This window comes from Ambystoma mexicanum, chromosome 3q (assembly GCF_040938575.1).
Source record: "Ambystoma mexicanum isolate Mex_15411 chromosome 3q, UKY_AmexF1_1, whole genome shotgun sequence".
NCBI lineage: Eukaryota > Metazoa > Chordata > Amphibia > Caudata > Ambystomatidae > Ambystoma > Ambystoma mexicanum.
In genome coordinates, this window is record NC_090926.1 from 857,364,510 (window position 1) to 857,381,960 (window position 17,451).

Genomic DNA, 17,451 nt, shown 5'->3' on the forward strand with positions numbered 1-17,451 from the left:
CGTCTATGCTGCCCCTCATCAAGTGATAGTCCACGATACACTGTGCTCTTTTGAGGACGAGTAAATATTTGGGGCATTCCGCAATTTGGTGGAGATACTTCTGGCAATACCGCCAAACAGAATGATCATTGCTGCATGCAGTAATAAGATCACAGTAATTGGAAGGGTCCGCATAAATCAAATTCATGCACAGTGCTGGTTGGTGAATTTTGGAACTGTTTGGGTGTAAGTGTATGGGCCTAGTATGCAGGAGCAACCGAGCGCAGTGATGGAGCATGAACCAAACCAGGAGGGATGGAGCTTGAGGGGGTTCTCCCTCAAATTGTTTTTAAGATAATGGGTCAAAAGTGTGCATTTTACAGACTTTCTGTGAAAAATGTGATAAAAAGCCACACAGTTTACAATTAATGTTGTATGGTAGCACATGAAAAACCCAAACGATGCAAGTTACCAACATTGCCCAGGGCCATTTCCCAATGCATTTTCATTACGCCTTTGCCGACAACATATGCTAGTATATACTATATTTTCATGATGGCTTTGACCATACCACCATCATGTTACTATTACCATATACTATTACCAGCCAGTAAAAAAAATACCATGCCACATAAAGAAAGGGGGCTAGACTGGCCTGCATTGGATGTAGGCCAGTGTCAACACTTGTCACGTTTGCTTTACCCTTGATGCACGGTTTAGATGCACAGTAACTGTGCATCAAGGATAGAGCAAAGTCAAGTGTTATGTGGGTATACTGGCCTACATTCAATGTAGCCAAAAATAAGGGGGGTGCTGGGAGTCCCTCTGCCAGACATTAGTCCCGGTTACGAGAGACTTACCCAGCTAAGCAATTCTCCTCTGAACAAGAGTACCAACAGGAACCTCAGACACGTATTTTGGTCTGGTTGGACCTCATCAGTAGAGTGGAGCTGTGCCTCTCTAAGAATAGTGAGCAAGGGGTCCACGTCTGGATTCCCCTAGTAACTTAAGGTGAGACCCAAAGTTACTTAAATATGCAAAAATCAAGGGGAGTCCTGGGAGTCCCTCTGCCAGACATTAGTCCTGGTTATGAGAGACTTCCCCAGAGTCTATAGCTCACTATTTTTCACAGAGGAGAAATATCTAAAACATATCAGTCTTTGTCCTGCCCTAGTGCAGTCCAACACCGAAATGCTATGCAATTCTCCTCTGAACAAGAGTACCAACAGCAACCCCAGACATGTTTTTCGGTCTGGTTTGACCTCATCAGTAGGGTGGAGCTGTGCCTCTCTAAGAATAGTAAGCAATGGGTCCATATCTGGATTCCCCTAGTAACTTAGGGTGAGACCCAAGGTTACTTAAATATGCAAAAAAAGGGGGTGTCCTGAGAGTCCCTCTGCCAGACATTAGTCCTGGTTATGAGAGACTTAGAATGCTGGTTTTCTCTCTTAGAAAGTGGGCTCTGCTAAACCGGCTTCACTTCCCAATTCTCCATGCTAGAAAAGTATAGTTCACACATTACACATTTGCACTTTGCTGGGCCCTGTCTACCGATACACCATCAGCGGCAATGCGATTTGGCAACATGGCAGACACAGAGTGACGCGCCTTTCAGAAACAGTTTGCGGAAAACAAATTTATTACAAAACCCATGAGCTGCCTTTAACGGTGAACAACGGTGAACAGCCATGATTGAAACTATATTTGACTGCATTTCCTCATATACAGATACAGGTACAACATTTACAACCAAAGCTGATGTCATTTGATTATCAACTGGTTTCTTGAGATTCTTGAGATCCTTGCAGCAGCATAGGATTTGCATATTTCGTCTGGTCTAAAACAGTTGCTGGACCTGCCCAGGAAGCGCTTGCATCACTGCTTGTCCAAAGCTTCTCCGATCCTCGAGCTGTTGCCACATGTTGAACCGCACCATGTTGCTGAATCCTGCCGAACCAGCTCAACAAACTGGGACCCGTTGGACGCACTGGAAAAACACCCAGATACCCAGCTCAATGCTGTCAAGCTACTGAATAAAGACAATAAGGTATCTAACAGTGGCTGTGTCCCCCTGGCATTGTTCATTGGGCCCTAGTGTCACTGAAGACACAACTTTGTTTGATAAAGACATATTCTTGAACTTGTCTGACTTTTCGGCAAGACATTTTACCCGCAGACCCCTGTTCTTCAATATCCAAGGTGTCCCTTTCTCCCACAGTCTGCATTCACTATGAATTTCCTTACATGGATGGGTTTGCAATATATTTAATAATTCATCGGTCTTTTTTGTTTCATTAAAGTCTAATTTTTATATAAACTTGATTGAACATTTCTTTTATTTTTCTCCTTATAGTCCTATTGTTGTTTGTATGTTGCCAGGCTGGCTCACACCCTCCTGAAGATTGTAGCCACTCCCAGCCCGTGTTAATTTAAAGAGGCATAAGGGGGAATACCATCCATGTTGTGCCTGCTTTACCTTTATGACTGAGATCACTGCAGGTTTAGTACATGTGTGGTGGGGCTGAGTAGGAATGTAGATATTCTCCCAGGACACATTTTGCATTTTGTTGTTTTAAGCAGTTTTTTCCAAAGGAGCATGTGTCACCTGAACGCCAGTTTTGGCAACAAATACAAAGAGTGCTCAGAGTTCAAGTCAGATCAATGTCCTTGATGTTGCTTGAAAGAGGGATGTTTGTAACCTTTGTTATGGTCATACAATAGGTATACTATTGTATTGTATGACCTTTAATCTTCATTTTGTTCAGGTGTCCTGTTCTGCAAAACAACTGCATTCAAAGATCAGCATCTACCTTTTTGGCTAACTTATGAAAGATATTGGTTTCAACCAGGGGTTGCTCTTCCATAGTGGGTGAGGGAGCGCCGACCTGCCAGAACCCTCACCCTTTGCGGAGGAGCCAAGGTTAAACTGTGAAATGGGTTCATTTATGTTCCCCAGTGTGCATGTCCAATGGACCTAACAAGGCTGGGTGCCTTTTGCTTCCCAGCCCTGCATGGCCCATTGGGGATGCAGGCTGGGGAACCGCACGTTTGAATGTGAACTTGAGGGCTCCTGCGCCTCCCTTCCCTTCCTTCCTTCTCCCATCCCCTTTTTTCCACCTTTTCCCCAATTAGTCGCTCTTTTCTCCCTGTTTGTCTGTGTTGTCCTAAACTTTACTCACCACTCCCTACCACCCATATACTTATATGGTCGGTATTCAAATTCATAAAATTGTTTTAGTTTAGATTACAAGCTGATTTAGCCATAATCTGACACATTCCTTTGCCAAATCTTGTTCTCATTTGCGATGGAAACATCCCCCCAGTGCCCTGCGCAATGGACCATGCTTAGGCATCTGCACAGAGCTTCTAGATGAGATCTGCCAGATATCAGTAGCAAGCAAGAGGCTGGAGATGATGCAAATACAAGATTGCCGTGTTGTGGGATTTCAGTCCTACCCCTACCTCCTACCTCCTACCCACTACCTCACAACTTCTTTCACTGTCCGCATGCCTCTCTTTACCTTTCTGCAGCTTCATCATCCCCTTTTGGGGAAGGTAGCCCCAGCTTTGTAAGGAGCTCTGAGGAATCCACACTCTGCTTATTATCATAGTAGCTAATCCCGTGAACCACCCAGTGAAGAACCCCCTACAGGGCTATCTATCTATCTATCTATCTATCTATCTATCTATCTATCTATCTATCTATCTATCTATCTATCTATCTAGCTGTCTGTCTGTATCTATCTATCTATCTATCTATCTATCTATCTATCTATCTATCTATCTATCTATCTATCTATCTATCTATCTATCTAGCTGTCTGTCTGTCTGTCTGTCTGTATCTATCTATCTATCTATCTAAGAACCCCCTACAGGGCTATCTATCTATCTATCTATCTATCTATCTATCTATCTATCTATCTATCTATCTAAGAACCCCCTACAGGGCTATCTATCTATCTATCTATCTATCTATCTATCTATCTATCTATCTATCTATCTATCTATCTATCTATCTATCTATCTATCTATCTGTCTGTCTGTCTGTCTGTCTGTATCTATCTATCTATCTATCTAAGAACCCCCTACAGGGCTATCTATCTATCTATCTATCTATCTATCTATCTATCTATCTATCTATCTATCTAAGAACCCCCTACAGGGCTATCTATCTATCTATCTATCTATCTATCTATCTATCTATCTATCTATCTATCTATCTATCTATCTATCTATCTATCTGTCTGTCTGTCTGTCTGTATCTATCTATCTATCTATCTAAGAACCCCCTACAGGGCTATCTATCTATCTATCTATCTATCTATCTATCTATCTATCTATCTATCTATCTATCTATCTATCTATCTATCTATCTATCTATCTATCTATGTGCTATTCTCTTCTATATGTGGCTTGTTTGTTGTACCATGGATACCATCGATGTGTATATGTATGTATATATCTGTGTATACATGTATGCATTTATATGTGTGTTGTTATGCCCTTTCCTATGTGCCTTGATTGTTTATGTCTTGTTTTGCGTCTGTGTGGCACAATGTCATTTTTCCCCTCTGAGAATTTTGCTCTGTGGTGTACCATTGTGATTTTGCCCTCTGTTGCCCAGGACGATTAGCACCCTACTGTGGTTTTGCTCCCTAATGCCCAATGCAATTTGTGCGACTGGCTCTTGATATTATATCGCAACCTCTTAGAATGCTGCGTTGTTCCTATGGGCACAACCAAGAATCGGCAGTATTTGGAAACCATACTCTGAGCTTTCATTGAGAGCTAGTCCCTTCTCCTGTCTACATCATACTCACTGCTGCATAGTCCCTATGTATTTCACTCCTCGCCATGTTCCTGCACTCTATGGACCAGTTAATGTGCACTTTCCACTGCTAAAGATACGAGCCCACTCCAGGGCCCTTCAGGACATTGCCTTAGGAATACCCACCCCCTGCCCTAGGCCAACAGTGCCAAGGCGTTTGCCAAAGAGCAGCTCAAACAAAACATTGGCATGGCCACAGAGGGTGGATGCCACAAGTTGCCTACCGGGTCATTCACTAAACTCCTCACACTTATATTCTCAACCTCTATCCTCAAACACACTATATGCACTAAGCCACTTGCACACGTCAATTGAATAATCCTTGCAACAGACATCAATCAACAGAACAACACACCTCTTCAATCAGTTTACATATCACAGTCCCAACCATTGCATCCTAGCACCTTAGGGACCCAAGGATACCCTTCGGACACAAATGCTTCTAGGCTCTCTGCACAGAATACCTACAAATAGGCATGCAGCTGGGCTCCAGTTACTTCCTGTCTGCTTGTGTCAACACAACAACAAAACTATCTTGAATGTCCCCTCTCTCCCCACTAGCCAACCAACCACCCATCTTTCAGATATGCCAGAGCACCTGGAGATCATGCAAATGGCAAAGATGTGCAAACACATCCTACTTCCCTAACACACCATACTTGCTGCTGGGTGGTATACATTGTCCAATATTTAGAGCCTGGCATAAAGTCCTACTTGTGGGAAATGTGCTGAATGTGGTGTTCCTCATTCGCAATACTAAATGCCCCATGTAAATGTGTGTAGCAAGGGGACATTCAAGATAGCTTTGCTGTTGTCTTGACGCAAGCAGCCAGCGCTTTGGCATGAGGTGCTTTATAAATAAATAAAATACAAAAATACAAATACAAATGTGCCTCCAACCTCCTATTGCCATCACGGCTCAAACTTTAAATAATCCAATGTCAATAGTGGGAGTTGCTTAGTGGCTTAACACCAGCTAAACTCTGTTACAGCAGCTCCTCATGTGGGGATTTAGGGAGACAGTCTGCACCCAACCCGTTGCTCGCCAAAGACTTTTCTAAAGACTTTTCTAACTAATGACCTAGTGGAGCGCTGGGTGGAATTCAGATTGTTACCTGTAGAGCTGGGGTTGTTGCTAGACTATTGCCTAGGTGTGGCCTAGGGCCATGACCCTGGCATATCAGGCTTTGTACCAAGGCAGCTCTGTACCCTGAATGGCACTGTCAGCCAATTTGGGACTGTCACCTACTCCACTGCGTTACCAATCATCCCAGTGTCTTCTTTCCTCTCATTCGCACCCTGCCCACCCAACTTGACTGTTGTCCCCCTCAGGACAACCCACATGGCCAGTTTCATTATGCCTAACCCACAGTACAGCGGCATCCCAGTAAACCCTATTTCTGCTTGCAAATTCTTGCCACTGTTTCTTCCCCATGTTAGTATGCATTCTGTGCCCCTACCCCATGTTTCCAAGGTAGGATAGAAAAACAGTGGTGCCACCCTCCCTGGCTGTGCATTGCGTGCCATTTTCCCTAGAGCAGGCCATTGTTCCCAACTGTAGAGATTACCCTGGCAAGAGGGTACACATATACCTAGTTATATGAACGGTATCAAGAATGGTTAATAGGAGAACCACCAAAGTGACCTTTGTGTGTGCACGCTTTTAGCACATTAACACGATGAAAGAATTCTTGCAGATGAGCTGACAACATCCATGACAGCCCATAAGTCCTCATTCACCTGACCCCTCTCACCCTTTAGTAAAAAGTGTGTCTCTCACAACCAGCTATGACAAACATGCAACAGCTCTCTCCAACACACCACAAACACCTCCCCACCACATTAGGGTATGTAGGCTAGAAATACAGACAGGCTGAGTGTTACAATCTTATCTTGCTGAATGTAAACACAAATAAAAAGTGTTGTCTTCTGATAGTTGTATATGGCTAAACAGCATGGCATACAAATCACAAGAAGAAACCATGTGCACTTCTCCTTGCCGGTGAGCATGATAAGTCCTCCTGGTGAATATAGGTAATGGTGAATAAATGAAGAAAGACATTTCAGGATCATCCTTCATAAGCCACCATATTTGAAATGTAATTCAGACCTTTTAGGTGATCAGATTGGTTTCCATTTATGGCTAGGGGTAGTCCTCCATTTCCCACACCATTAAGAAACTGAAGAACCTATCAAGGCCCAGCTATTCCCTACCAAAATCTGCCACATGGTGACTACGTTATAATGATTCTTCTCAGAAGTCTGCCTTCCAACCTACATTTCAGGAAGGACCTGAAGACCCTAAACCTCACAGACCATCCTATCCCACCAATTGATGATTGCTCCATGCAATCCTGCTTCTCTTCTCCTTGTCTGGAGCCCCACCATCCTCTGCTCAACCTATACATCCAAGCAAATTATGCTGCACCCACACCCAACCTGTAACTCCCCTGAGTCTCCTATGCACAGTGCTCCACAGCATCCCAGCTAGATTTGCTCTTTCCGATTGGCTGCCACTGCAATTGTTGACTTACGAAAATAATTTCCACAACACCAGAGGAGGTCGACAACATATAGGTAATAATTGTCTATAAAGAATAGTGCTGCTCCAAACAAGTTTCAGTAAACTTTTATTCATATGCATTTCAGGTAATTCAAAGATCCTTGAATCATTAAACCTTTCTGGTTACTCGAAACACGCTGAGGAGGGCTGTGTAGAGGATTGTCAACTGCCATCACCCGTCAGTCTCAAAAAGAAGTCCACTGCCTGTGTCTGTTGGTCAGGCACTCACAGGGCAGTAGACACTGTTTTCTAGATAGCAAGCCAGCAAGTGAGCCGCACATATTCACTGGTCAATTATGTTTTGCATGGGTGACATGAAAATATGCATGACTCACTTATCGAAATAGTGCATCCCATGTGTGATGAGTGATAGTGAGTAGTTGGATCTACGGTTTTCAAATTTCTAGAACTGTTTTTTAGCTGCACTCCTCAGGCATTGTCAGGCCGCTCGCCAGGAAACGAGCAAGGAGTCTAACATCCTGCTTAGAACATTACAATCCCCTGAGCAACAGTGTACATGTTATATTCTGCCTTCAGCAGTCTACAAAAGAACTTTGCAAACAAATTAGAAATCTTATCTGACATATTTTTTCGCTCTAGTTCTGAAAATGTGTTTTACAGTTGTTTGTAAAGAATACAATTGTTAATTCCTCTGCCTGTTGAGCGGTATCGCGCTGTTATCATTTCAGGGTCCTTTTATCGATTGGTTTTCTTCTGAGCCACGAGGACTGCTTCTGGCAAAGCCGTGAATCATGTAATTGCTGAAAATGTATTTCTGAGGACAATGCTGATTTTTAACAGCCTAAATTGAAGGAATAAACAATTGGTACAAAGAGGACATGCTGGCCATTCTTTGCGCCTAGTTGCGTATTGGCTCAGCGTGCACTGCCTCTGGCTACAATGGCAGAGAACATGATGGCTAACAGTTCCAATCACTGGCAACTTCATGTAAGCAGCCAACTCCTCCCCGGTATAGAACGTCAGGACCACTTCATTAAAAAAACCTTTGACTTGTTTGCACCGGACAGAGGAATGGCAGTATGGTGGACGTTACTTTAGAACGTACTATTTGGATGTTTGGCCTGGCAGCATACTTCTGACACTGGCGTCCCTTAAAAGAAACAACAAAGTAAACACTGATTTAGAGGGGGCCAGAAATAATCAGATGAATGTGATTCAGCGAATAATTAATTGACATAATGTTTATTGACATAGAATAAAAGCATAAGGTGATGATAATCAGTGTCAACAGCAAGTAACAATGTTTATTGACATAAAATAAAATCATAAGGTGATGATAATCAGTGTCAACAGCAAGTCGCAATGTTTATTGACATAAAATAAAATCATAAGGTGATGATAATCAGTGTCAACAGCAAGTCGCAATGTTTATTGACATAGAATAAAAGCATAAGGTGATGATAATCAGTGTCAGCAAGTCACAATGCTTATTGACATAGAATAAAAGCATAAGGTGATGAGAATCAGCGTCAGCAGCAAGTCAAAATGTTTGACATAGAATAAAAGCATAAGGTGGTGATAATCAGTGTGAGCAGCAAGTCACAATGTTTATTGGCATCCTTCGGTGACAGGGAATCATGATGAAGCCTGACTATCACAATGATTGGCAGATCAGGATTTGGTGGCAGCCCACTGTTGCAATCCACGGAGGAACTATGCAACTAGAAATCCCCTTGGTGGCAGCTGGGGGCGCCATTATTACCAGCAGCAGGTCAGACTTATATGTAGATGTACCATCAGTCCACAGTGCTTTTCCAGTTGTGTTAGCCATTTGAAATTACAAAAAGAATTTGTGTCTAGCCGAAATGTGAACTACTCAGTTTTCTTGTAGATCTGTAGTTGTCATGGATACCAAAGTACCCCTATTACCCAGTGAGCTTTTCAGGGACCATCAGAAAACTGCTTTTCTCATGCCCCTGGACTGAAATGTGTTCCAGTATGTGTTTCAGCAGCACGGGTAGGAGCCACTAGGCACACCATGCAAGAACGGCGCAGTGTCACTTTGTTGCACTGAATTGTCTGCACATATTCCGATGCCCATTGAATAAAAACCGTTTTTGAAAATTGCATGCAAAAAAGTATTAGGAAAAACAGACTTGCTCCACACACTGAATGTGTGGTGTCCAGGTGTTATGTGTGAACCTTGGCAAACCTATGAGCAGGGAAGCTATTGCTGTGTTTGCTCTGTTTACAATTTCCATGATGTCATTTGTGATAACATCAGTGTGCTTAGGGGGTGCTTAATGGGGACCTCATATGATATGATATAAGTTATCTATGACGAGCCTGTACACAAGTGTTTCTAGGCACAAAAAGATAAGGGAGGGAAGACAGAGGGAGAACAAAGCAATGATCTCGCTAGGGTTTGTGTCATTCAGATCGTGCTAGTGTGGTATTGCAAAGTGCACAGGGGAGGGAGAGGGGCAGTGCCACAGGTAGGGGCGGGGGAAGTGCAGTAAGGGCAGCATTGCTCTGAGTAAGTGCAGCCAGGGCGGCGCGGCTCTGGGTAAGTGCAAGAAGGCAGGGGACGCTAGAGGTTACAGTTACAGCCCCTAAGTCCGTGGTAGGCCCAGAGGCAGTGCAGTGGCTAGTGGTTAGAGGAGCCTGGTACCCAGTGAGCCCCTCGGGGTAGCCAGGCAACCAGTCATCACAGCAGACAGGTAGGTCAGCAGGGGAAAGAGAGAGAAAGAGAAAGCAGAGGTGAAAAGGAAAGTCTTGAGCAGCTTTCGGAACTTCAGGTGGTCCAGCTCAAGCTTCCAACACCTGCTGAATTTAGAGGTGTTGTTGAAGTAAAGTGCCACCTTAACATAATTTTAACTAAAGTGTGTTCAGAAAATGTCAAGGGTTTATCTTATGCTATATGTCTCACCACCTGTAATTCTGCCTTTGTCTGATAACATAACTGTTGTCATATCATTTGTTAACAATTTGTCCTCTTCTGCTGTGCAACATTATACTTATAACGTATGTAATCTTTTTTGTGTGCACTAGATTAGAATGTATTACTAATCGTGTACCGGGATGAGGAAGAGGCAGGTGGTGTAATGCAACAGATTACTATCAGAGTACTTGAACAAGAAAGGAGGATGTTGGGGGATTTGTAACAGATTACTATTGGGCTACTTGAACGAGGAAGGAGCCGGTAATGCGACGGATTTCTAATGTAGTGATGGGAGTGGGACAAAGAAGAGGGAGGTGGCGGTAAAGGTAGGATTACTGATGGAGTGCTGGGAAAAGGTGCCGAATATGACGGGGAAGAATTTGGCTGGAGTAATGGGGGACTGTAATGAGAACAAGTGAGGTGGGGGTTGTGGGGGCCTGTGATGAGGAAGGGTGGGGTTGGGGTAGTGGGGAACTGTCACAAGGAAGAGAGGCGTTGGTAGTGGGGGACTGTGATGAGGAATAGTGAGGTGGGAGTAATGGGGGACATTGAAGAAATTGATCTGAAATAAATATAAGGAAAATGAAAAACTCTGGGGTTTCTGGGCCGGATGGGAACACAAATAAAATAAAGAAAGATGATTTATCTCTCTGCGCCAGAATCCTCATGGGGAATTTCATGATCATTTTGAAAAATAATAAAACATTTCCAGTAACATTTTTGCTGCAGTTCTTTTGAAAGAACTTACTAACTGGGCGAATAAAAATCTGCTCCTTAGCCCGCTTCGAACAGGCTTCAGAAAAGGATGTGGCACCATACAGAATATAGTTATAAAAAAAACTTTTTGATGAGGCTAAAAAGTGTGATCCCTCTCTATGAAGCATTCATATATTTTAGCAGGGCATTCAATACTATTGATAGAGAGAAATTGAGGATGAAATTGCGACATTGGAGGGTATCTACCAATTGCACACTGAGACGGAGGGTGGGTAATGCTGAAGGGCATGGACGAATCTTCCAATAAAATCAGCACATATATGGGATTAAAACAAGGCTGTGTGCTGGTGTTTTAGTAAGAAGAAAAAAGCCAATCAAATACCCTGGAAAATAAACAATCAAATGTTTGTGCTTGCACCTGACTACATATATCTTGGTATGCTCTTCACGCAGAAGAAATCAGATGCGGACTTGCAGGCTCATATCAAACTGAACATTATGAGAAAACTGTCCGCCGCAATGGTGTATGCCAAAATAGGCAGCGACTACAGCCTGAAACGTCTCCAAGTGTTTAGACAGAGCTTAATACCAACTCATTTATATGGCTTAGAGTGTTTTGGAAATATAGATAGTAAGTGGCTAGATACTTTGGAAGCGATTATACTTTAATAACGAATATTGGGTCTTCCCTATTGTGTGCCCATCGTGGCTTGTGGCCCTAACTACCTTATTGAATGTCAGGAAATGTATTGTATTCCTCAGGATAAAGAAACTAACTGATCTAGGCATGTTCAGTCTCATAAATTAGGAATTGAGTCGTGTAGAAAACTCAATGTTTAATGAGTTCAAGAAGGCGTAATATCATTAATTCACGTGATAGAGTGGAGAATCGATTGGACACTTGATTTTGCAATATTAAGGAAACAACTATTACTAAAAGCATCTGATCAGGATACATGTCACAGCATCTCCATACTATCCCAATATAAATTGACACAGGAACTTTTTCAACAAACTTATCTAAAAAATAGACCTCAAAGACACCTTTTAAAATGTTACATGTTCTTGAATACGCACGCTGTTTATACAACTTCGTTTCAATGTGTTCCTCTGTCTTGCTGTTATGGGACCACAGATTAAAATTGATTGACATTGTAGAATCTGTGGAATACACAATAAGATTGAAACTATCAGACATTTATTGACTATATGTGAAGGCCTAACTCAGATAAGAGTATTATATATCTTGGCAAATTTGACCTTACAGTGGAACACTTGTAAACCTATGAGTTTTGGCTCTGTTATCTCTCATGTAGGTATATGCCACTTACCTGTGGAACGTTATAGCACGGATTATATTGAGTAAAAACGAAGGAACATTAAATAAATAAACCTATATCTCAATCCAATTTGTAACCAAATAGAATGTTGTACAGTATCAAATAAGAAGGCTGTGAAATGGGAAATGTGCTGCATATATTTGTAACACATTATTGATTTTTACGTTCGAAATTATGTAATCTTATACCCTTTTTTGTAACTATGTACCATTTTATCAATGCAATTTCTATTACAATGTGTAGAAACGTTATTGATATAACTGTATTACACTTCATATAAATTAAAAAATAAAGTAATGGGGTAAAGAGTGAGATGTGAATAATGGGAGACTCATATGAGGATGAGCAAAAGAGAGGTGGGGTAGTGGAAGGTTGTCACCATTAAGAGTGAAATGGGTGTATTGGGGGACTTTGATGAGGAATAGTGAAGTGGGAGTAGTGGGGGACTGTGATGGAGAATAGGGAGGTGGGGTACTGTGATGAGGAAGAATGAGGTGGTGTAGTTGGGGACTGTTATGATGATTGCGGTAGGGGTAGTGGGAGACTGTGAGGATGAAGAGTGAGGTGGGTATTAGGGGCACTGTGAGGAGGAGGAGTGTGGTGGAGTACTCAGAGATTGTGATGAGGAAGAGGTAGGTGGTGGCAGTGGGGGACTGTGATGGGGAAGAGTGAGGTGGGGTAGTGGGGGGACTGTGAAGAGGTAGAGGGAGTTGGGGTAGTGGGGTACTGTGATGATAATGAGTGAGGTGCAGCAGTTGTGGACTGGCAAGGATGAGTGAGGTGTGAGGAATGGGAGACTGTGATGAGGAAGAGCGAGATGCATGTGTTGAAAGAGTGAAGTGCAGGCATTGTGGGATTGTGGCCAAGGAAGAGTGAAGTGAGGGTAGTATGGGGCAGGGACGAGTGCAAGGGATGTGAGGGTAAAGGTAAGATTACCATTGGTTACTGGGATGAGGAAGAGGGATGTGGGTGTAAATGTAAGATTATTATTGGGTACGGGGACAAGGAAGAGGGATGTGGGGATAACAGTAAGATTATTATTGGGTAATGGAACCAGGAAGAGGGTTGTGGGGATTAAGGTAAAATTACCATTGGATACTGGTATTAGGAAGAGGAATGTAAATGTAAAGGTAACATTACTATTGGGTACAGGGACAAGGAAGAGGGATGTTGGATTAACATTAGGATTACTATTGGGTAATGGTGCAAGGATGATGATTGTGGGTGTATAGGTGGGATTACTATTGAGTACTGGGATGAGGAAAAATGATGTGGGGGTTACAGTAGAATTACTAATTAGGTGCATTGATGAGGATGAGGGATGTTGGGAATGGAGTGAACGTCCCTGATGATGTATGGTGAAGATATAGATCTTCAGTGTTAAATCACGTGCCATGTGTATCGAATCCAAACAAAATCTAATGTAAACATACATCAGCACCACTCGCACTTTGGTCATGCACTTTGTTTTTAAACTAATTAAGCTTATTAAAGCTTTTTAAAGAAATTCAAGTCACCCAAACACTAATAGCCCCATAATACCCCCTCCTACACATTGTAGGTTAATTTAGGAAGCAATCCCTGTAATTTTGTTATATTAAAAACACGGATTGCTTCCTCGGGTAACTTTAAATACTCCTCTTTCCTGAACCAGTAATCTTTGTGATTGTCACATCTCTATATATTATAGTTTTGAAGCATTCACTCTTTTATTCTACCACTCGAAATTCCGATCTAGATCTCAGTAATATACTTGAAACTACACTATCAAAGCCTGAAACCTTCAAAAACCATCCTTGCTTACCCTGCCCACTTGCTCCCAGCTTCAAGACTGCCCTACTCACACCTCTTCTATCAATTTAGGACATTGCCCAACTTGTTTCTTATTTGGCAAAAATCTGTCTAGCAATTTGGGCTGTGTATTTAAGCAGAAATTTGACATTTTTACGGTTCAATTCATTTTCCCATAGGGACAAAGACACTGTTTTTTAAATCTTTTATATCGTTTGAACCATAACACGGATTTGCACAAAAATGTCTGGTTTTGAGGGCTCCGGGGCACACATCATGTTTCTAAAATGTCGTTCTTATGTGTCCTATGACTGGAAAGTTATTAGACATAGAATATTTTCAATTCCAATGAATGATAGGTTTTACCTTAAGGAGGTAGACTTGTATCACCCTATAATATATTTCATTGCTAAAGAAGGTTATCTGCAGACATGGGTATCTGAAACTACATGAATTCTCTCAGTGGGGCAAGTGAGTGTTGTCAAAATAATTTGGAAAATATTCATTAGGGTGAAATGTGAGAGATGTGGCACTTAGCTTTTACTAATTGGATTGCTCTGTTCTGCAATGATAACTGCTTACACTAAATATACTTTGCATCAGTGCGCTGTGTTTGCACTGCACTTACGCTTACAAAAATGTGTGGTACTTAACACCACCTACACTAGTAGCATCACTTTAATCTTTTCATGCTTTTGAATTTCTCGCCCTATTATTTTGAATTCCTCACCCTAGATTGCAAGGAGGCAGTGTTCTCTTATAGGTAGTTGTTTAAGAAAACTATTAGGGACCATGTGCACATTGTGATGGTTAAACGGACATGAACCCAAAGTCCCAAGTTGACATAGATTTTCCTGTTAAATAAGGACCCGGATTTAAGAACCCTATGATAATGCTGTTATCAGAACCGGGGATTCAGTCTGGTGCACCTGGCCTTTAGCAAGGCCAGCACTTAAACGTGCTCCATGGGGGTGCACCCTAGAAGGCTTGGTGCATGGAAGACATGGACCTCCAGAAAGTTCAGGCAAGAGTCATCGCAATGTGGAAATGATGCGCAGGAACTAGCAATGACCTAGTGGGCTTCAAATGGAACCCATGCTTCTAAGTACATACATTGACAGGAAAGGGCCTACAAAAACCTACGAGGCGTGGCATTAGAGCCCAACACTGGACCAAGCTTTGGAAGGTGTAAACGAGTGGTGGAAGAAGGTGATCATTATCGATGGGCTGGGGGTTTTGGGGTGTAAAGGCCTGACCTCCACCCAGACTCACTTACATAGCACTCTTAGTTGCATCTCATCAAAGAAGTTAATGTTACATATGCAGGGATTAGGATTCGGGAGGGTATCTCGCGCTCAAAACCAGGCATTTAAGAAAGTCCATCAATATTCGATAATATCACAATCCAAAGAATCCAAACAGTTTTCTCGCTGCCACCAACTATTCGCTCTATAATTTTTGATCGTAGACTAACATTTCAAGAGTGGTGACTAGCGCACCTACAGAGTTCGATCCCACAATCATAATCTTAATGTTACATATGAATTGTAAAATCTGGATGTGCAGTGCTGCAATGTTCTATGCTTCTGGAAGACCGTGATGTGACATTGCAAACAAATGGCAGTGCTTCGATGCCTTGCAAATATCTGATTGGCCAGGGTTGAGCTGCAACCAGCTAACTGTGATAATACAACATGAAAGACCAGGAATCCATTTCAAAATGGTGTACTTTGATAACGTTGGCTTTAGGGTAACATTGCATGAAGGTAGTGGCGGTGTGATGTAAGTTTGTGCTTACCGTGTGAACCATGTCAAGGGGTGAACACCACAGAACACACAGTGTGTAGGGTTCTTTCAACAACTTTATTTTACTCTCAGCAGGAAAGAGTTGGAGGAACTCTTATTTTTTGGCGAGAGACAAATTCAAAATGGAGGTTCTAAACTTACAGAGAGAAGAGGCAAGGCTACATCAACTTCAATTCTAGTGAAGGGCCTATTCTAAGAGCACCTAATGCCCCGAGTCCAATGCCCAGTCCCTCTGCTAAACCACAGGCTCGTGGGGTGTCTGCACCCTGGAATACGTCCCCCAAATCACTCAGTCTTGGGGTAGTTTTAAGAACCCCAGCACATGTCTTTGTCTTGGGCTTGTCAGATGCTTCCTAGCGTAGAGGCTAGGCGTGTCTCTGGGGTTTCAGATGACGATTTGTAAGGAGACCCAGCCCGAATGACCATTGATTAGTACATGAGCATCATTTGGGGGGACAACAATTACCATTAAAAAAAAGTATGAGCGAGAGAGAACAGTGTCTCAGATTGAGAAAGTGCATCAGGAAGTTGTGGTTAATCCGGTTAACCCGAACAACAAATACTTTTGACAACTACAAATGTTCTGCACGTAAATCTTGGTTGATGGAACTGATCTTCCAATTAAACAATTCTGGCATTCCCCTCATCTTTTCCTGGGTCCATTACTGGGGATGGGGCTCTTTGTCCCAGCTGAGTAACATCTTGAAATGGCCACCAGCCTTTCTCACAGAGTGGTCATAAATCACAGCCTCTAATTATTCTGCCTACTGTTTATTTGCCCAAGGTTTACAACTCTGGCCTGCCTTGAACATTAAGTTAATAACATGTAATATACATATATAAATGGTGTCAGAAAGGAGTGAAGAGAAGCCCCTGCAAACTGTAGTGTAAGCTGGAGAAAGCAAGCCAGTTGCATGTAAATAGCAATGAACCTAGGAGCACAACGTGGCAAAGGTGTGCTGCTGGAGCCTCAGTGTGCAACTCAGTGGGCATATGATCTTTCTGAAGGCTGCATATCAGTTTGTTCTTAAATAAAGCAAAGAATTCTGCATGATGACCAGCATGGCTGGAGCCAGTGGTGCTCCTGTGCATACAGTATTAAAAACAAGGCGTTGGCTAATAACTAATAATCATTTGGCATACATTATTTCCTTAGGAAGTACTCAGAGTCATAACGCCCCATTGCTCATGATTAATCTACAGGGACCCAAACAGAGGGACTTGCAATTTAGCATATCACCTGTGGTTGGCGTTTATTCATTAATGTAATTAATTGTAGCCACAGTGTCGTAATACACTTTAGACAATAATAACAACACATTACAATACTTTGTGTTTTTTTAGGTTGCAAAGTTAGCTAAGTACCTGGACCCAAATGACCTGGGAAGGATAAACTTTAAGGACTTCTGTCGTGGCGTATTTGTCATCAAAGGTAAGAATTATTATCTTGCATTATTTTAATGAGAACATCGCAGAATCTCCCTGCCTTCCTTTCCCCCTTAATCTTCCATTTAAGCAGTGATCT

At 42.3% G+C, this 17,451-nt stretch overlaps 1 protein-coding gene across 1 annotated transcript in view; it reads left to right on the forward strand.

The window, feature by feature from the left end:
* RAB11FIP4 (RAB11 family interacting protein 4) overlaps window positions 1-17,451 on the forward strand; it is a 1,742,713-nt gene that overhangs the window by 583,047 nt on the left and 1,142,215 nt on the right. Inside the window, exon 2 of the mRNA XM_069654951.1 lies at window positions 17,271-17,358. Within this exon, the coding sequence (XP_069511052.1) occupies window positions 17,271-17,358 (88 nt within the window). The remainder of the gene's footprint in view (window positions 1-17,270; window positions 17,359-17,451) is intronic.